The sequence below is a fragment of the Scleropages formosus genome, chromosome 2 (genome assembly GCF_900964775.1).
Source record: "Scleropages formosus chromosome 2, fSclFor1.1, whole genome shotgun sequence".
In the NCBI taxonomy this organism is placed as follows: domain Eukaryota; kingdom Metazoa; phylum Chordata; class Actinopteri; order Osteoglossiformes; family Osteoglossidae; genus Scleropages; species Scleropages formosus.
The window spans coordinates 13224932-13246413 of record NC_041807.1 but is presented as its reverse complement, the minus strand read 5'-3'; the positions used below and the strand labels follow the sequence as shown (position 1 = coordinate 13246413).

Genomic DNA, 21482 nt, shown 5'->3' with positions numbered 1-21482 from the left:
AATTCTCATCCGAAACTCGCACAATCAGTACTGGAGCCCCCCAGGGATGTGTGCTCTCCCCACTGCTCTTCTCCCTGTACACCAACGACTGCACCGCGAAAGACCCCTCTGTCAAACTCCTGAAGTTTGCAGACGACACCACACTCATCGGCCTCATCCGGAATGGCGACGAGTCTGCCTATAGACAGGAGGTCCAAGAGCTAGCTGTCTGGTGCAGTCATAACAACCTGGAGCTGAACACGCTCAAAACAGTGGAGATGATCGTAGACTTCAGGAGAAACACCTCAGCATTATCCCCACTGACCATCATGAACAGCACTGTGGCAACAGTGGAGTCATTCAGGTTCCTGGGCACCACCATCTCACAGGACCTGAAGTGGGAGCCCCACATAGACTCCATTGTGAAGAAGGCCCAGCAGAGGTTGTACTTCCTTCGTCAGCTGAGGAAGTTCAACCTGCCACAGGAGCTACTGCTGCAATTCTACTCTGCAGTCATCGAGTCCGTCCTCTGCACCTCTATAACTGTCTGGTTCGGCTCAGCTACGAAGTCTGACATCAGAAGACTGCAGCGGATAGTTTGGACTGCTGGAAGAATCATCGGCACATCCCCCCCAGCTCTCCAAGAACTGCGCTCGTCCAGAGTCAGTAAAAGGGCGAGCAAAATCATTTTAGACCCCTCACATCCAGGCCACTTCCTCTTCGAACCCTTGCCATCTGGCCGGCGCTACAGAGCACCGTGCACCAGGACAGCCAGGCATAAGAAAAGTTTCTTTCCTCAGGCCATCTACCTCATGAACACCTAAATCTCTCCCCTAGAGAGTAAACCGTGCAATACATAATGCTATTTATATTTATAACTATTTATCACATTTCTCTTACACTCCCTTGCATTTGTATCTAGCGACTATTTTTGTATATTGGGTACTTTATATTTTTAAATATTTTTTATCCCTTGCTCACATACTCTATCTTCTCATCTGTGTCTTGTCACTGTCATTCTGTCTGTGCTGTGGTAGTTCCTGTCACCAAGACAAATTCCTTGTATGTGCGAACATACTTGGCAATAAAGCTCGTTCTGATTCTGATTCTTTAGTAATTTATAGATGGATTTATACATAATTTTATACATATTAAGTATACAAGTTTAAATGGGGCAGCAAGTTGTGTAATTTACAACAGTTTTCTTGCAATTCATATACCATGTATGAATCCTCTTTTAGTACCATGAGTAAGTTACTTAGCCTGAATGAATACAATAAGAATGTCCAGCTGTATAGATGACATCACTAATTAGCTTAGCGTGCAACCCTAAGTGTCTTTTGAATTAAAATATCATACAAATATCAGGATTTTTTTTTCTGTGAAATGGGTTGTGAAAAGGCTTTTGCTGCTGATCAGTAAACACTCCCAGGTATATATTTGTCTAGTTCCATCCCTTGTGGTTTGGATTTGTCAGTCTCCCCTGATGATTTTCAGAAGGCTGTGCTGGATAGTACCTTGTCTCTGCTTGTTACTGTGCTTACTTAGACTTCTGCGAAATTGTGCAGTGTGTGCGTGCCTCTAATGTGTAAGCGGAGGATCAGTGGGATCTGTTGTGAGTGAAGCTTCATTAGCTTTAGCAGTTTATCCTCATCTGCATTTCTCAGTACTACCATCTTTATGGTGTCAGTGCTCTGCGGCGGTGTTAAAGGGTGCCACAGTTAGCTAGTGTTTATGTTAATCATTATGCTCAGCATTCTTTAGTGTTATAGACAGAGCTGACACTGAGCAAAATGACTGGAAAATGAAATGCCCATAGTGTCATCTAGTACTACTTTTTATTTTAGTGGTTTTTGCCAGTGCCAAGCATTGTGTAAAACAAAATTTTCCTGTTTCTTCACTAAGTGAAGAAGAGCACCCATACAGAGATGACTTACTGTGGTCCCGTGAGTCACTTAACACCCTGGTGTGAGGCAGCACTAACTGCCACTATCAGCATGCAGCTGTGCTCCAAGTTTCACTGGAGTCGCAGTGGTCTTAATGCATTTCAAAAGGGCCCTTGGTTTATAACAGGATGGGTGGGGACTCGTTGCCTTACTAGTCCGAGTGTGTAAGTGTAGTTCCCACTGACTTCCTGTAGCACTTTGGCTGCCCACATTTAGTGGCAGTCTGTACTGCCTGCCACCTTAACATACCAATGCTAACCTGTATGTTGTAATGTTGTGTGCCATACTTTCTTGTTACCTGGTTTCCTCCTCAAAGGGCAACCAGTATTTATTGTAAAAATTTCACCAAACAGTCACAGCTTCAAGTCCCAGTAAGTGCCTTGTTTGCATATCCTTTTGCTAATGTAGTGATATGTTTGTCACTTTAGGTAAATACATCAGCAAACACTATAAATAAAGAAGCTGTTTAAATGGGTTGTTTTCTGAAAGCAATATAATACTCTTTGCAGTTGGGGCTTGGATCTTGCACTACAGTAATGTGCTCTTGCTTTGAGATGCTGTTCTGGGTTTATAAAGCAGTTTCACCCAGTATTGGAGTGGTGAAGCCCTCCCCTTCTCTTTGTACCGATGTCTCTAATGAAACAGATTTTATAAGTTTGGGGATTGACTACAGTTTAAGGTAAGCTGAAGGGGCTTACCCTCTTTCCCATGTGAGGCTGTTCCACTTGACTGGAAGAGGATCTCAGTCAGTAGGAAATGTGGTGTGTAGCTCCTCTTTCTTCTCTGTATATCCTTTCCTGGCTGCTATCCATTTACAAAAACACAACTGCCAAAAGTGTTCATAATAGTAAATGTATTTAATGGTAATCAGGGTCTTGGTTGTTCTGTAGCAAGCCACTGGGCTAGGCAAAGGCTCAGTTATTGTAGCTTTCATAAAATACTGAAACTGAATAGCTTCAGTAAAATAGTATTTGGTTTTTTGTATCTTTTTCTCTGCTTTTTGCCCACTTATTTATGAGTCACTTTGGTTGCAAGTACTGCCTAAAACTATGTCCATTACAAGTGAAGTGATAACCTGGACGCAGCAGGGGCCCCATCTTGAAATGTTCATGATGTTTGTGTTTATGGTTCCTGTGAGTCCTGTTACAGAGTACAGCTGTGAGGGTAGTTGTGATGGGACAGGGGTTTGTGCTATAGGCCAGAAAAATTTAGAAGACTAAAGAGCTAAACACTTCTGTATTTATCCTTCTCCTTTGGGGGTGCAGAGCCTTCGTGTGTTATCTGCTGGTACACAGACCATGTGTTTGCTGAAGCCTTTTAAATACACTTTATTTTATTTTTTATTTGGGAAGCCTGCTTATATAATAACCCTCTTTGACCTTTAGGTGTTATTTCATAATTATAATAACCATTTTGGCTTTTAGGATTTTCCCCTTCTAGTCCAGATGTCTGTCAGAAAATACAATCCAGTATCTATTTGCTTAATCACTCACAGCATTTGTCTTTGTATTACATAGTTGTATACAAGATAAAAAGTACTAGGGAAACTTTTTTTTGTTCTACATTTTATACATTTGTGTAAAACTTTGTGGATTCTTTGTCTTAACCGATTACTTTTTCTGTTTCCTTTTAGGGTTGAGTGGCCATCCCTCAGACATTGAAAAAAGAAAAGCAGCATTTGGACAGAACTTTATACCTCCAAAAAAGCCAAAAACCTTTCTTCAGTTAGTGTGGGAAGCACTGCAAGATGTAACACTCATTATTCTGGAAGTGGCAGCCATAGTTTCGTTAGGCCTTTCTTTTTATAAGCCTCCGGGTGCAGATAGAGAACGTAAGCACTTTTTTGGTCTTGATGTCTTTTTCAATGTGTGACCATATCCACAGTGTAAATGTGCATCTGATGTTTTAACATATAGGCCATGTACTCATCCCTTTGCAAAGCAGTTGTAAATTCAGTTGTATTGCTTTGAAATACTTTTTCAAGGGATTGATGTCCCTTTAGTTAGGTGACACACTCTAGTGCTATAATCCTCCTGTAAGACACTTCTCCCCCCCATTTCAAATGACAGGATCACATGTGTATGTAGTATTTCAGGTGCCCCACAACTTGGCCTGGTAAAAGCCAGTTAGATGGAGCAATGTGTGTTTTAGGAGAGACCCCTGGCCTTGCTAACTTGCTGCTCTGTGTACTGCAGACTGTGGGAAGGGAGCTGGAGGCGTTGAGGATGAAAACGAGTCAGAAGCAGGCTGGATTGAGGGTGCAGCCATCCTTTTGTCTGTTATCTGTGTGGTGCTGGTGACAGCCTTCAATGACTGGAGCAAAGAGAAACAGTTTCGGGGGCTACAGAGCCGGATTGAACAAGAGCAGAAATTCTCTGTGGTGCGAGGGGGCCAGGTCATTCAGATCCCTGTGACAGAAATTGTCGTGGGGGACATCGCACAAATCAAATATGGTAAAATCTACTTTAACATCCACATATTGCTGTGTACTTGCTTTATATTTTTCCTCACTTTACTTTTTTTATGTGATTTCAGTTTTTAAATGGCTGTTAAGATTTATGCTAATTGGAAATGTTGCAATGTATCATAAATATTTGTCTGACAGTGGTTTCTTTTCAGAAAGGTTAAAAATGTATTAATATGCTGTGTGTTTGGTAAATGAACCACTTACTGTGTATTATTGGAGCCAGTCAGTCTGGGAAGGTTGGATCACTATTGATTAAAATGTGACCATTTTTCTGTGCTTCAGGTGACCTCCTGCCTGCTGATGGTATACTGATTCAAGGCAATGATCTCAAAATCGACGAGAGCTCCCTTACGGGGGAGTCGGACCATGTCAAGAAGACACTGGATAAGGACCTCATGCTTTTGTCAGGTATTGTTGCCTTGGCTCCCGGCAGGCACTTATACAGGGTATGAGGTCTGATTATCACCAGAAGAACTGTCATTATGCCCTAATTATTTAGAGTAGCCCATATGGTGCATACTGCCTTTACAGGCAATGGACTTCCACTTGTCATTTGAGTGCTTTTGGTGTTTTTGTGTATTGAGGCCAAAATAGAAAACTCTCAGCTTTTACTTTGGGTTTTATCCAATCTCATTCATATTGAGTTTAGTCCTTCATGTCCCTATTGTGCATTTTTGTGCACATGTTCTTCCTGTACCTTAAGTCAGTGCAATCAGACTTAGTGTAAATCTCCTCAAATAAAAGGAATAAAATGACATTCAGCAGAATTAATTTCTGAGTCCCACCACTCCCTCCCCTCTTAGTCATGGAAAGTCATATAAACTTTCTGCCTTCTAGTGGTGTTTGGAGGTTTGTGGTTTTTGTTGTTAACCCCCAAATTGGTGAAACCTCCATGTTGCTCCTTTTGATAAAATTCCCTTGCTCTCTTGGTGCCTGAAAATGTTTCCTCTTGAAAAAGTGTCTGAATCAAGTAGCTGCTAAGAGCTTTCCAGTTTACTTTCAGCTCAATTTGTCTTCATGTCACTTTTGACTTGTATGGAGGTTGCCTTAAAGTTGATACCCCAGAGATGCTGAATGCAGAATGTTGAGATGTTATTCAGAACACTTTACTGTAAACTTATTTCCATTATACTGTTCACTGTTTACATCGTCTTCAAGACTGTCCTGAATTTAGAGGAAAAATGGTTTCTTGCGACATATTTGCCTTCAAGATTTGTGTTCAGTCTCTGTCCTAGACTAAACCTGTGATATATCTTTCCAGGGACCCATGTCATGGAGGGTTCTGGCAAGATGGTTGTCTCAGCTGTAGGGGTCAACTCTCAAACTGGAATCATCTTCACTTTGCTGGGTGCAGGAGAAGATGATGATGATGATGATGAGGAGAAGGAGGAAAAGAAGAAGGAAAAGGAGAAGAAAAAGGAAAAGAAAAGTAAGCTTTTTGCTGGGTGTCTGCTCAGTAGATAGATTTCAGCATGTCCTTTAACCTTTCCATGTACTGTTCCTTAAGGTAGTAGGTATCTGACAGGGAAGAGAATTAGTGCCTTGGGCAATAAGAATGTAATGCCCTGGCTCAGGATGGTGATGCTCAGTAGAGTATGACACATGATTTGTACACTGGAGTTATGGAAGGTTTTTTCATGCTGCCTGTTTTGTAGGTAAGCTACCTGGCTTTTCACATTATACCTTAAAGGTCCAAGTGAAAGGACTAGAAAGAATGAGCATGTTGCGGAATTGTGGGAATGCCAGTCCGTGTTTGCTATTGTCCTGGAAACAGATCAGCATCCTTATATTAGCAGATAGCATTGTGGGCTTGCAACCGCAACTGAGCATAAGAGGGGGAAGGGGAAAGCCTGAAGTGACATCTGGTACTATCAGGGCAGTCATGTTTGTCTGAGGCTGGATTGAGTTTGCATGCCAGCTCTTGCTGTGTCCTGCTTGGGTATGCAGAGGAGAGGATGAAGTCCTGGACTTCAGGGTTTCTCTACAGTCCATTACAAAACTGGGTGAATTATGTTTTTGGTTTCTATCGTTATATAGCAGGTCTTCATGTAGCTGTAAACAGCCTTAAACTTGGAAACTTATACAGTGAAATTTAGTTTCTGCAGCAGTATTAACAGTATACCGCCCTTTTAGTTGCAGCCTTTTTAACACTGAATAAATAAAACTTTAGTCTCCTGACCAGGCTTTATGGATGTGTTTGAAATGCAAATGCTTTGTTCATGTTCCATGTTTCATTTTGTGATATTCAGTTGTGAAATGGGGTGTTAAAGTGGGGAAGTCTGTGGTAGAACAGTCCTTTTGAGGCAAAAGGCATATATGAGTCATGGGACAACTGGACCATTTATCCATATGTATCTTAGAATACGGAGTCATTGTGCATTTACATAATTTGAAATGTATTTGGACAGTAGCTGCAAATGTGTATCCTGCATTGTCAGTGAGTAACAGGTCAGTTATTGACTGCATTCATTTTTGATTTCTCATCCCACAGACAAAAAGCAGGATGGGTCTGTTGAAAACCGCAAAAAAGGTAAGTGTTAAATGGAGTTCAATTCCTGTACATTATGATTTTTAATCTTGGGTAACTTTCATAGTCTTTCAACACAACTTCAAATACCATAGTGTTCAGAGCAGCAGCTCAGGTCAAGTACATAAAGAGCAGATTTCTCTCTCGCTCTGTGGTCCGGCAATGGCTCCTGTGTGCTTCCCAGCATGCCCCTAGGTTCCTGCCGGCCGTCGCCTCCTGTGCCGGCCGGCTGGCCTGAAGCGGCAGGTGCTCTCGAATCCAGTTATGGTGATTAGTGACGAGGAGATTAAAGCTCTTTAACAATCCAGGGGGGAGCAGCTGCTTTTTTTTCCCCTTCTTCCTTTGTTTTTCTTGCTTTTCTTTTTGTTAATGCAAGTTGGTTCAGAGTTACCTGGGAGTGGTCAGAGATGTTGAGCCTGGTAGGGTGCATGGTAGGCAGACCCCCTAGGGACTGTGCTTGTGGCAGGTCCTCTATTAGGCCCAACACCCCCAACCCCATACCCGGGAATCCCTTGTGCGGCTCCTCTGCCAGGAGTGAGCTGTAATCCCTCAGACTGGGATTATAGGCCGTGTGAGTGCAGAACATGCCATAGCAGCACAGCACATCAACCCCCTCCTGCTCTATGAGCCTCTGCCGTGAATAGATTTGAGACGACACTAGATCATTCAGGGCTGATTAGGTTCATAAGATAGAGCTGTTTACAGGTCTGTAAAAATTAGTGTCTTATATGTATTTACGAACAGGTCCACGTTTTGTATGCAAGCATGTGATAGCAGGGTAAGCAACAGAGCAGAGATCCACCACCTGGCCATTCGTGAAAGGCTTCGTGTCGCCACAGTGACGTGGTTGGATGAGCCCTTACTGTGTTTGTTCTCAGACCCAGATGGGCGAACACGCTGCTGTCTGCATGGATAATAAATGCTTTTGAAACGTGATCAACAAAGCATGCTTTATCCTTATCTCCATGCTTATTCTTTAGTTTTATTTTCCCCCAAGCATTTTGTTTGATTTAAAACTTGGCTTTTTTTTAAAAAAAAAAAAAAAAAAAAAAAAAAAAAAAAATCTTTGAGGTGGACTGGCTAAGTAGAAAAGTTTCTTCATTGTGGTCTTGCTACTTTCTGATTCACAGGCTGTGAGAGCTATGTTCTACTTAATCCAGTTTTTAATTGGCTAATTAGTTAAATTTGGCTTCTCTACTGCTTCTTGTCCTGTGAGCCTGTTGAGGGTGAAAATAATGGCAATGGGTTCCATGAGTGAGCCTAACATTTTTATATTCTATTGTTCTTTGAAGCTAAAGCTCAAGATGGAGCTGCCATGGAGATGCAACCCCTTAAGAGTGAGGAGGGGGGTGATGCTGAGGAGAAACGGAAGGCCAACCTACCAAAGAAGGAGAAGTCTGTTCTTCAAGGGAAGCTGACTAAGTTAGCAGTCCAAATTGGGAAAGCGGGTAAGCTCAAGGAAAGGAAATTATTCAGCTGTTTTGTTTTCTTTTTATGTAAGTTTTCCAGTCTTGGCTTTTACAACTGTTTTGTGTTTGGGTTCTGTTTAGGCCTTGTTATGTCAGCCATCACTGTCATCATCCTGGTGGTCCTCTTTGTGGTTGACACCTTTTGGATCCAGGGTTTGCCATGGGTCAAAAGCTGTACTCCAATCTACATCCAGTTCTTTGTCAAGTTCTTCATCATCGGTGTCACTGTGCTGGTCGTGGCTGTCCCCGAAGGTCTTCCTCTTGCTGTCACAATCTCTCTGGCCTATTCTGTTAAGGTAAGTGACCATGTCAAAGTAGTAACTTTCAGGATTATTAAAGGCCAAACATGTATGTGCAAAGCTACTGAGCTGACAGATCTGTCTGGTCTATTCATGGACACTGGTCTATGTTGGAGACTTGCACACTCGCAGGACATTTAAGGACATGTTTGTATCTACTTAATGCTAGTAAGACATGGATCAATACAGATTCTCATGTTTTGCTTCTTTCAGAAAATGATGAAAGACAACAATTTAGTGAGACACCTGGATGCCTGCGAAACAATGGGAAATGCAACCGCCATCTGTTCTGATAAGACCGGGACCTTGACCATGAACAGGATGACTGTTGTTCAGGTGTACGTGGCTGATAAACATTACAAGAAGGTCCCTGAACCTGAGCTTATCCCAGCAACCATCATGGACCTGCTCATTCTGGGGATAGGGGTGAATTGTGCGTACACTACTAAAATTATGGTAAGTTCAACATAATCTGTCTTTGTCTACAAGTAATGAAGTCATACATGGCTTATAAGATGCCCCTTACAATTTTATATGTGGTGATGAGCTAGCAGGACAGGAGTTTGTGCATGTCTGTACTGCTTTATCTTGAAATGAAAACAGCAGAATTTCAAGTATTGTTGGTACTTTGTGTTTTGAATGTTCCCTAAATGATCTTGTGGATTGAATTATCAAATTTTAAATTGGACTTTATTAGCAGAAAAAAGATTAGTGAGATGAAAAGTTTGCTTTGTCAAACTCTCTTTCTCCCTCACTAGCCCCCTGAGAAAGAAGGGGGTCTGCCTCGACAGGTTGGCAACAAAACGGAATGTGCCTTGCTGGGCTTCGCCCTTGATTTGAAAAGAGACTATCAAGCCATTCGCAATGAAATCCCAGAAGAAAAACTGTACAAAGTCTATACTTTCAACTCTGTCAGAAAATCTATGAGCACTGTCCTGAAGAATGCTGATGGAAGCTTCCGGATGTTCAGCAAAGGAGCTTCTGAGATCCTCCTCAAGAAGTATGTAGACTAGACATGCCATTTTGCAGTTAAATATCAGTATGTTAGGAGTTTTGAAAATGCTTGTGAAAGGAAAATGAGTGTGCCTGTCTGAAATATACCTTACATTAGCATTGTATAGTCAGCTTTTTTTCCCCCTCAGTGTAAAGCAGACTAATTGATCTCATCAACTCTCCTTTTTCTTGTTCCAGGTGCTGTAAAATTTTGACGGCAAACGGCGAGCCAAAGTTGTTCCGACCTAGGGACCGGGAGGACATGGTTAAGAAGGTGATTGAGCCCATGGCCTCAGAAGGCCTGAGGACCATCTGCCTTGCTTACAGGGACTTTCCACCATCTGAGGGGGAGCCTGACTGGGAAAACGAGAACGAGATCCTCACAAGCCTCACCTGCGTGTGTGTTGTGGGGATTGAGGATCCCGTCAGGCCAGAGGTAAGCAGACGTACCCAAGAGTACTGAACAAGAGCCAATGTGCTGGACATCAGACATATGGGTGTTGCACTTGTATACCTAGAAAGGTATTGAGGAATATGTTTCATAAAACATATGTAGTGTGGTAACGAGCCTTCAATAGCAGACTTGCTTAGCACTTTACATGTCTAATAAATTGTTACGCGAGTATCGAGGCAGTTTTGAATCTAACTCGGTGCCTCTGTCTGGCTGTGGTAGGTTCAGGATTTGTTAGTTTTTCATTGTTTTTATAAACCTTGTATGTTTCCATGGTTAAATACCTGAGGAAACCTCATACTATAATATCTGCTGCTTGTTGCATGTCCCTCTGCTTTTTATATTTTGAGATCTGAGGCACAGTGTAAGCTATGCAAAAATTTAAGATAATATAAATTTTTCTAATCTCAAATTTGTGAGTCTTCCTAGTGCTAGACTGAATGAACTGTCTCCATGTAGGTCCCTGATGCCATTAGAAAGTGCCAGCGAGCTGGAATCACAGTGCGCATGGTCACTGGGGACAACATCAACACAGCCAGGGCCATAGCCACCAAGTGTGGCATCCTCCAGCCTGGAGATGACTTCTTGTGCCTGGAAGGCAAGGAGTTCAACAGGCGGATACGCAATGAGAAAGGAGAGGTGGGTGCTACCATGGGCTAGGAGCTGCCAAGAGGTGTGTGGCTCTTTGGTTAACTGGGCTCATACTCCGCTTGTCTTTCCAGATCGAACAAGAGCGCATTGACAAGATCTGGCCTAAGCTCCGAGTGCTGGCAAGATCTTCCCCAACTGACAAACACACACTAGTTAAAGGTATGACAAACCTTACAATAAAGTAATTTTTATTCGGCATTAGTAAGGCTTTCACGTGGCCCAGTGAGAACTATACATACCCTCTTACTAACATTATGCCCTTGTTGGTCTTCTGGCAGGTATAATTGATAGTACAGTAGCAGAACAAAGACAAGTTGTTGCTGTGACTGGGGATGGGACCAATGACGGCCCTGCCTTGAAGAAAGCCGATGTTGGCTTTGCAATGGTATATTTATGTTCTGTGTTTAAAAGACCTGTGACATGGATTTTTCAGTTTACTCTATTAATTGGGAGCTTATTTCCTATAACTGGGAAATATGGTTTCACATGCAAGTGGTTGCATACTGACTTACTTTTTTCCATGATCTGACCAGTTAAACAATTGTCAGTTTACGTCATACCGAGACATACATTAATTCATACTACTGAAGTATGAATAGTTAAAGGGGTGGGAGTATGGATAATTGCTCAGGAGTGAGTTGGACTCTGGGTGCCATTAAAGCTATCCAGCAGTGTCACACATTACCCTTTTTTAAGGGGGGGGGGTGTACATGAATGACTTTGATATGTAGCCCATAACCATGCATTTCTATTTACAGGGCATTGCTGGCACAGATGTAGCCAAAGAAGCATCAGACATCATCCTGACAGATGACAACTTTAGCAGCATTGTAAAGGCAGTCATGTGGGGGAGGAATGTGTATGACAGCATCTCCAAGTTCCTCCAGTTCCAACTGACAGTTAACGTTGTGGCTGTCATTGTGGCTTTCACTGGGGCCTGCATCACACAAGTAAGGGTTTCTGGTATATCATCCAAATAATGTTGTATAAGCAAACAGCTGGCTGTCTAAGAGCTCTTGAGGCAAGGTTGGCAAACGGGGCCCAATATGGTGTTCTGTTCCCCTTTATGTATTTCCAGTTTTGTTAAATCAGTGACCAAATTAACTTAATGGAAATCCTGGGCTGTGGCCTACTTGGTGTAAGCCCAGTCAGTTTTCACTGGTAACACATTTGTAGGGACAGTTCAATCCCTGTGTTGTAAGGTGTATTTGTCCTGGTACAGGCACAAATGTCTTTGTCCAGCCAAGGGGAATCGTAAGTTGTCTACTACAGGTTCACCTTTTCCCACTATGTGAATGGAGCTTCTTAGCTGAATGGAGGTGCAGAAGTCATCACAGCCAGGAGAAGGATGTTTCTTGGTGAAATATTGTGTTCAAGGAGGATATGATGGAAGTGGCAAATGCTTATATTTGGTGTCCTTATGGACTGTTTCTTGTGTATATTTCCATGTGTGCAGGACTCTCCTCTAAAGGCTGTGCAGATGCTGTGGGTGAACCTCATTATGGACACCTTTGCCTCCCTGGCACTGGCAACAGAGCCACCCACCGAGTCACTGCTACTAAGGAAGCCATACGGTCGCAACAAGCCACTCATCTCCCGCACAATGATGAAGAACATCTTGGGCCATGCTGTCTATCAGCTTACCATCATCTTCACCCTACTTTTTGCTGGTAGGTGGGAAATGACAAAACTTCAGCCTTTAGGTCTGCTGCACAAATCTGTGCACTTTCATTGCTTCCTCATAAGGTGTTTTTTTTTTTTTTTTTTTTTTAAAGGAATGTGCTAAACTATGAATGAGCATAGCATCCTGTATTTTAATATCACAAATTCATGGGCTTATTTTCAGCTTAGTTGTATCATTGAGCTCAGTTCCAATTTCTTTTGTGAGAAAAATCCCAACATTGATTTGGTTCTCATTTTCTGTAACCTGTAGTGTTTTGTGGTACAATTGTTTAACACCACATGGTTTGCATTGATTCTAAATTCACAATATTCCCTATCCCATCAGGTGAACAAATCTTTGATATTGACAGTGGACGAAATACCCCCTTAAATGCGCCGCCATCTGAGCACTACACCATTGTCTTCAACACCTTTGTCATGATGCAGCTTTTTAATGAAATTAATGCCCGCAAGATCCATGGTGAGCGGAATGTCTTTGATGGCATCTTCAATAACATCATCTTCTGTTCCATTGTTCTTGGAACTTTCATTATTCAGGTAGGCTGTGGCCATGGAGTCTTTTTTTTACCTAACATAACATACAACACACTAATCTGATAACATGGCATTCATATTCATGGGGCATAGCTTTGATTTTATGGGATTTGTCTAAACTATTATCTCTGTTATTGGTCTGTGGTTAACTGTATCAGTGTGGTCTTGATGCTTCTATTTCAGATTGTGATTGTGCAGTTTGGTGGGAAGCCTTTCAGTTGTGTTGGACTTTCCATTGATCAGTGGCTGTGGTGCATCTTCCTTGGAATGGGTTGCCTGCTTTGGGGCCAGGTGAGTTTCCTCAAATAACCCTATGCAGGTTTCACTAGTTTCATATCAAGCTGTAGTACTCTGCCCCCATGTGGACAAATTCACACACAGCACGAGTTGGTACTTTGCCTGAAGTCACACCATTTCTATCCTTTAAGAAAAGGTTGCTGGTAGCATAGTGGTTAGAGCCACTGCCTTTCTCACAAGAGCCATGTTCAAATCCACCTCCTGCTCTAGGATACTTCAAGAAGGTACATGCCCTAAATTGCTCTAGTAAAATTACTCTGTATAAATAAGTAAATCATTGTATGTACCTTGTGGCAAGTTGCTTTGAAGTAAAGCATCAGCCAAATAAGCATTTAATTTTATTACACTTTCAAGTTTTTGTTGTCATTCCTCTATATAGCTTGTATACAGTGGAACGAAATGTCATTTCTCCGGAGACCATGGTGCAACACAGAACAGGAGTACAAGACGATAAATACACAGGACAGGATGTGGATGCAGACATGAGCTGTGAACTGTAGACAGTTTGTAGTGTATGGAGTCGTGCTGGGTTAACTGTTTGACTATGCCAGGTGAGCGTTGGGAAGCAACGGAGTGTTGAGTAATCTGACCGCCTCGGGGAAGAAACCGTTGCGGAGTCTGCCGGTGGTGGCACGGATACTCCTGTACCTTCTGCCAGATGGCAAAAGGGCGAAGAGTCCGAGAGGGGTCGTCCACAATGCCGGTGGCTTTGCAGATGCAGCGGTTGTTGTATGAGGTGTCGGTGGGTAGAGGCACTCCGATCTTTTAAGCTATTCTCTCAATTCGCCATAGGGTCTTGCGGTCAGAGACTGCGTAGTTCCTGTACCACACGTCAAGACAGCCGGTCAGGATGCTTTCTATCGTCCCTCTGTAGAGGGTGCTGAGGATGGGATGGAGGAGTCTGGCTCTCTTCCTACAGAGGCTGAAGTGCACTGCTGGGCCTTCTTGGCTAGAATTTACTACTTGGGTAGTGTTGAGAGTCCAAGACAGGTCTGCCGTCATGTGCGCACCAAGAAACTTGGAGCTTTTGACTCTCTCAACAGTTGTTTTGTTGATGTGCAGTGGTGAGAGGTCTACTGTGGTCCTCCTGAAGTCAACAATCATCTCTTTAGTCTTATCAGCATTAAGAGATTGTCTCCACACCATTCTGCGAGCTGATTCATCTCCTCTTTATGCCAACTTGTTGATGAGGCCCACAACTGTAGTGTTGCCAGCAAACTTGGTGATATGAGTTGAACTGTACTTTAAAGCACAGGACCTACCATAAAGTAAGTTTGCAACAGATGTTTTCAAAACTACATTTTAAAGCAGGCATGTGACTTGTGGCACAGGCCAAATAGAATTCATGGTGCCTGCTGTGGGCTGGTTTTGTAAATCATATTTTTATAGCAATGACTACAGGAGTAAAACACTGTTTATAGCAGTTATAAAGCATTAAGGCAATAACCTATAGTCTCCTATACTGCTTAATACAGGTTAAATATAGAAGGATAAATTAATAAAACATTCCACCATTAAACCTTTGCAGTTTACTTAGGTTTTTACTTTTCTGAAGTCTAATACCACTTAGCTTGGACAACAGTTTGGAGTAATTGAGCAGTGGCAAGTTTTAGAACTGCATTCAATTGTCTTTGTATGGAAAACAATACTGTAATATACTTCAAGTGGTGGTGCTGCTAACAAGGACTCTGGAACCATGTACTTTACCTCTTCATGTCTCAGCAGCAAAAAATTTGACAATGTGCAGACACCAACCAAATATCTAGAGCTGTATGGTGCTTAACTTCAGCACAGTTCCATTTGAATGTTACTACATTGACACAGCCCATAACTACACATCTTTGCAACAGTACCAGCCAGTGGTATTAATGTTTGCATACACACTAAACTTGAGTGGCAGTTCATCGTGGCTAATGCTTACATTCGTACTTGAGTTTGGCAGTAAGTAAAGTTGTGGCAAGTCACCACCCCTGGAGTCAGAGGTTGCTCGTTTGAACCCATCCTTCTGCTTGTAGTATCCCTAAGCAAGGTGCTTACATTTAATTTACTGACTGATCGGATATTACTAGCAGTATAAATGGGTAAATCAGTGATCTATTATATATGGGAATATTGGTGATCCATGTGGAGTTTTCCGTTCGGGACGGTGTGGTCCAGACACGCTTAATACCAATTTTGTAGGTAAAGTATTGTATGTTTTGTGGTATGGCTGTGTAATAGATGGATGTGATTACTGCCTAACTTCACATGGGCAGATTATTTTAATCATTGGCGCTAGTTTTATATCAAGCATAATGACAATATTTAGTCATACCCAAATCTCCACCAGGTCATTTTGCAGGCTGTACATTTGAAACCCCTATTCTAAGGTTTTAAATACCTTTACTTTCCATTGAGTCATGGCTGGCTGCTTACGGGACACAATTGTTTTTGTTTTGGGGGCCTAACTTTTGCTCTTCAAGCCATAAACTTCCTTTTGACCTAGGTGCACTTCTAAAGGCAACAGCTTTTTTTTTTTTTTTTTTTTTTAAAAAGTGGTTCATCAGCAGCAAGCTTAAGATATCCTAAGTTACTTTTTGGAGGTTAAAACTCACTTGCAGAAAGACCATCCCCAACAGGTCTTTGTATTTGTGAAGCAAGACTAATTCCACATGCTGTGTCCTTCATGCTATCTGTTGCACAGCTGTCTACAGCTAACATGCCCCTACCCCCTTTCCAGCTCATCTCTTCCATCCCCACAAGTCGGCTGAAGTTCCTGAAGACTGCAGGCCATGGCACCCAGAAAGAGGAGATCCCTGATGAAGAGCTGGAGGACATGGATGGTCTGGATGAGATTGATCATGCAGAACGTGAGCTGCGCCGCGGTCAGATCCTCTGGTTCAGGGGTCTCAACAGAATCCAGACTCAGGTAATGTCTTCAACCTGGCAAGAGTTTTTGATAATGACATGTTAACCCTAACACTTCATATTTTTTGTGACCTCACTTACAGTCTTCTTCCAGCATGACCTTAAATGTAATTGAGCCATAAGCCCATTGTGCCTGAATTCCACCTTCTCTGCAGCTTGGTAACCCAGGTGTCTGCTGTTCTTCCAATGTTCCTGTTTTGCTGAGGGCTTTCTCTATGGAATGAATGTACTTGGGAAGGTTTGGGCTCCCTTTCTAGTCAATAGAGGCTTACCTTAAATAGGAATGAAAGTCTAGAGCTATGGCAGTGTTATTTTATACATGTGTAATTAAGCTCAGAAAAAACTTAAAGCACATGATGACCAACGGGCTGTGGAAAAAATACTTACTGCTGATGGCCACGTGTCAAATCACAAGTGATATCATGGAACTGGCCATAGGTTTATGAGCTCTCATAAGCAATGGGAATCTGGAGCAGTTGTCTTTCAGATAGCCACAGAAATCATTTAATGCTGCAGTTGGAGTAACCTCTCAGATAATGTTTGAGCCAGACACTGCTCTTCTGAAAAGTACAGACTGCTATCTTGTTTACATAGATCATTTTATAAACATGTGCATTCAGTCTGTTGCTTACACTTTTGAATTATTGCTTTAACCTTTAATGTTTTATGGATAAACTTTCCAAGTAAACTAGTTTGACATGCTTGCATTGATTTTAGTGTGACGCCTAATGTATAGAAGCAGCAGGGCAATTCTACTGATAAGTTTATCCAAGGTATAGATATAACTAGATAAATTTAAGTAAAAACTTACATTCCTTTTGTCTGTTCGTTGCTGGGTTTCTGCCAGAGTTCAAATCATCACTTACTCAGTTCATATATGTAGTAGTAGCCCCTAAAAAAAAAAAAAAAAAAAAAAAAAAAAAATCAAGAACAGGACTTCATGGAGATATTTTAATACTCCTCACCTTCAATAGTCAGTGGGTATAGGTAATGTATAATAGACAAAAGATGTTATGAAGGCTGTCTCTTGGAAAGGAACTACTTCTAAGACTCAGCGATACCACAGCTAAGTTGTCTTCTAGATGGAATTCGGGGTGGGGGAGGAACAGACAGCGACAGGATTGAGGGTGGCTGAGAACTGATAAGTCCAACAGAACACCCTGCCTCACTGGGCTCATGGGCCCTGGGCCGTCTGGATCAGTGCCTTTCTCTTTCTCTCGCGCTCTCCTCTGGCTGCTCTGAGCCTGCTGTCACACTCTCTGATTCCTTGCAGATGGATGTTGTCAGTGCTTTCCAGAGTGGAACTTCCTTTCAGGGGGCGGTACGGCGGCAGCCCTCCAGCACCAGCCAACAACATGATGTAACACATGTTTCTAGCCCTGCACATGTAGCCTGTTCCTCTGCTGCCGCCAGCGCTGCCACTGTGGGGTGTGAGTGTGTGTTTCTTAGTGCATGATGTTAACATTTCCTCTTCCACTCGCCTAACGTTTCTCATTCTTTCCTAATCTCCCTTCCTTCCAAACAAATACACACATTGTCCACATTGCTTCAAAACATAATCTGTGTTTGTATATACATAAATACATATGCGTGTGTACTTTAACGAGGTCCTAAAGACTGTCAGTACATAGGTTTGTATTTGCTCTTTTCCATTGTGTTTTATTGTGCTTTTGCTTGTTTCCTGGAAGAAAGCAGTTCAACAGATACCAGTGGCCATTGTCTGGCTGCCTTGGTCCCTTGCTTTTGTGGGCTTGTTGCAGTTACTTGTGTCAGGGTAAATTTTTTGAGTATATGCCCATGTTCACAGTAATTCAGAATGTTTATTACAAAGATAAACACCTAAGCTCTGGGTGTTTTTTTGTTCTGTGCTTGTCTGTGTGCTGACTGTTGTGAATTTTGTCCTGTTCCTCAGGGATTTCATGCTCTCTAGCAGCTGGTGTCTGGGTAGTTGAGTCCTGTGAGATCAGTTATTCAGCTTTGAGTAACTCACGCAACCCTTTCTCATGGGTCTGGAAGATAGAGGCTGCACATTGTGGAGATGTGATACAGTGGAGACTGTGTGCAGTGACAGCCACGCTTTTGAGTCCTGCCTCCTTGACCCCAGTGTCCATCCAGAAGAGCTTTGACACGTGATAACCTTGCGAGAGAAAGGACAACAGGAGTGTTTACCTGCAACCACAGATGTCTGGTTCTGTGTGCAATACTGAGAGAGATGTCACTTTGCCCCACTAATCAACTGGTTCTCACTGACTGTTTTCCTGTTCAATAGTAGTTGCTCAGTTTTCTGTCAGGTATTTTGAGGCAAAGGTTTAAAATCAGTGAAAAACAATGCCACAAAATCAGTGCCAATATGCACTATCTCGGTGTTTTGATCTAAACATTTGCAGAATTGTTTGCGTGAAAACGGGAAGATTAGAAGCCTGGATTTGATCTTGCCTCATGTTAACTGAAACCAGCGCTTCTGTTTTTTAGGCCCTGCTGTGATGAAAGCAACATTCATGACACTTTAGGAAGGATGAAGATGAGGCTTACTGATGTTTGTCCTTGTGTTCACCTAAACCTTTTTTTTGCAGCAAGTGAGCAGACACCACCATCTTCCTGTGCAAAAGCTTTCCACTTGATGTGTGAGATATGCTCAACTCTGTAAAAATTCACAATACTCTGTGTGGGACTAAAACAAGACCCTTTGTGGCTCCCAACTGACTGAAGTCAGGAGTGAGATGCAAAGGTCCAAGACTTCTGCCTTGCATAGCTGTTGAAGTGTGTTGATCAATGCCATGATGAGCTTGGAGGAAAAACGGGGAGTTTAACGCTGATCCAACATATTCCTTCATAGATTCTGTGAAATGTGACATGGGCTATACTCAAAGGTTTACTGCTATTGAAAGACAGGTAGCCATGCTCTGCATGAGTGTAGTATCAAGTGGTTTGTGAGTCTACTGTGCTGAAAAGCTCTGATCTGCCTGGCTTAATTTTTATTCCCCCCCCCACATAATCAGCAACTTACCCCTTAAAACCCATCCTCCTTGGCATGATGAATAAATAACCTCATGTGTTCAGCTTTGTTTCATGAATTTGCTCTCTTGTGGATTTTTGCATTTTGAATAAATTGGACTGAGGCTAAAAGGTCTTGTGTGAGATAATAGAGCTGTTAATGGTTTCTGTTCTGTCTGGGTTTGGTATGAGAGCCTTTGGTGCATTAGCTTGGACTTGTGTCCACTTCCTAGCAGATTGTAACAAATTTTTTTTTTGTGACCTATTTAATTTTCTGCTTGTCACAAACTACACATTCCTGAGAATTTGTCAGGCTTGAGGCTGTTTTGATATCCAAACTCACTTGGACTGACTAATTTAAAAAATGAGCCTGTATGTCCACAGGTCTAACTCCTATTTAAAATGCAAACTGGACTGGCTGTGTTTGATTGCTGTGTGACACTAATTGTTTGCTTACCTCCGATGGTGCTCTTGTAGATCCGAGTGGTGAACGCCTTCCGCAGCAGCCTATCCCCGTATGAGGGGCTGGAGAAACCAGAGTCCAGGAGCTCTATCCACAACTTCATGACCCACCCCGAGTTCCGAATAGAGGATTCAGAGCCCCACATCCCCTTGATTGATGACACTGATGCTGAGGACGATGCCCCCACCAAGCGTAACTCCACACCTCCTCCCCCACCCTCACCCAACAAGAACAATAATGCTGTGGACAGCAGCATCCACCTCTTCCTGGAGAGCAGCAAGTGTGTGAGCCCCACTGCCCCAGGAAGCCCCCTGCACAGCCTGGAGACATCCCTCTGATCCAGCACAGCCAGCCACTACCTTTTTCTTACTACTCATTTGATCATTTTTTGCTCTGTCCTTGGAGCACAACATGCTTCAGAGGATACCAGTGAGGGGCACTGTGGAGAGCTGGTACCACCAGAATGTCCTCTCTGAGCCTCACTTGTGCAAGACTGAAACAAGACCAAACATGACAATGTAGGGTTTGTTTGCCCCCACCCCCATCCCACAGTAAAATGTTTCCCACCTACAGTGGCACTTCCCAACCCTCTTTGATCAATATTACCTGGTGAAAAGGGGAGGGGTGTTTATAAAATTAGACTGAAAGTGACCTATTTTTTTTCTTATTTTCGTAAGAGAGGGGCTTTCATCATAGCTAAAGAGAACATGTATTAAATGGAAAGACCATAAAGCAGGGTCTGTAGTTGATCTGGATGTGTGTTGTATATTATCTTTTTCCCTTACACATTCAGACACTTTAATTTCTACTATATTGGCTGTTAATATTTTGAATTATTTATGTTCTCAGAGAAGCAGGTCTGTTTACAAGCTTTGTGGATATTTAATTTGTAGGTGAAGGAGCTTCCTGATGAATGAAGCAGACAAATGGAAGGTGCAAGAATAAGTAATTTCAGATACTGCTGTTTCCCCCCCCCCCCCAGGAAAAAAAAAAGGGTGTTTCTATTGAAACGGAACTATTTTTGCCTGCAAAGTTTGTTAAATATTTGTAGATGTATAGGTCCTGGTAGTCAAGTAGATAACACTAAGGCTTGTCTAGCAGTGAGCAGAGGTGTTGTAGTCTGTATGGGATGGGAGGGAAAAGAATTGGGGGGTGCCTCTTTGTGTTTCTATAAATATTTTCTGCTTAATTGTTTGAGTTGGTCTCTCGTGTTTACGGGAAACCTGTTAAGATCTCATTTCTAATATTTTCACAAGGTGGGGGGATTGAGGGATGATTCCTTTAATTCCAAGACTGTCCGATGCAGTCGTGTAAATACAAGGAGTGCACTGCTGCAGTCTTCACCGTCAAGGGTTAAATTGCTGCAGCCACGTTGGGGTCAGCAGGTCATCTTGGAGAGGACCGAGATCCGATCCCTTCCAGGTTTCTTATTAGAATGAGACGAAGTGTATGGACCTCGTGGTGGAATGGCCCAGCTTTCACTCAGCGGAGCTTCAGTCCCTGCCAATGTACTATATTGACTTACTGTTTACTCAGGCATAGACGAGGATCGTATTGAAAATTAAACAAAATCCAAAAGAGAATTTTAACCTCAGATTTGATGTCTTTAGGTAGAATAATATTGTCTTGGTCAAAAAGCGAGTGGAATATTTTTGGTTTTTATTTATTGAAATTTTTAAAAATTTCCTTTTCGCAAAGCTTAATACTTAACTTCTGGGGTGTTGTTTCAAATACCAAAAAACCATTTGTATTCTGTCTTCATCTTAGTCCGCAAGACTCCCACCACAGACAATAAATGTTGCTGCAGTTGATTTAATATATA

At 42.4% G+C, this 21482-nt stretch overlaps 1 protein-coding gene across 1 annotated transcript in view; it reads left to right on the top strand.

Annotated features, from left to right (window-relative positions):
• atp2b1a (ATPase plasma membrane Ca2+ transporting 1a) overlaps positions 1 to 20661 on the top strand; it is a 36484-nt gene extending 15823 nt beyond the window's left edge. Inside the window, exons 4-23 of the mRNA XM_029259102.1 lie at positions 3559 to 3756; positions 4121 to 4378; positions 4675 to 4800; positions 5654 to 5821; positions 6884 to 6922; positions 8212 to 8367; positions 8470 to 8684; positions 8901 to 9143; positions 9446 to 9687; positions 9879 to 10116; positions 10591 to 10770; positions 10854 to 10941; positions 11061 to 11167; positions 11541 to 11732; positions 12239 to 12452; positions 12791 to 13002; positions 13183 to 13290; positions 16016 to 16204; positions 17477 to 17563; positions 19675 to 20661. Of these exons, the coding sequence (XP_029114935.1) occupies positions 3559 to 3756; positions 4121 to 4378; positions 4675 to 4800; positions 5654 to 5821; positions 6884 to 6922; positions 8212 to 8367; positions 8470 to 8684; positions 8901 to 9143; positions 9446 to 9687; positions 9879 to 10116; positions 10591 to 10770; positions 10854 to 10941; positions 11061 to 11167; positions 11541 to 11732; positions 12239 to 12452; positions 12791 to 13002; positions 13183 to 13290; positions 16016 to 16204; positions 17477 to 17563; positions 19675 to 19998 (3584 nt within the window). The 3' untranslated portion in view covers positions 19999 to 20661. The remainder of the gene's footprint in view (positions 1 to 3558; positions 3757 to 4120; positions 4379 to 4674; positions 4801 to 5653; positions 5822 to 6883; positions 6923 to 8211; positions 8368 to 8469; positions 8685 to 8900; positions 9144 to 9445; positions 9688 to 9878; positions 10117 to 10590; positions 10771 to 10853; positions 10942 to 11060; positions 11168 to 11540; positions 11733 to 12238; positions 12453 to 12790; positions 13003 to 13182; positions 13291 to 16015; positions 16205 to 17476; positions 17564 to 19674) is intronic.
• The last annotated feature ends 821 nt before the right edge of the window (positions 20662 to 21482 follow it).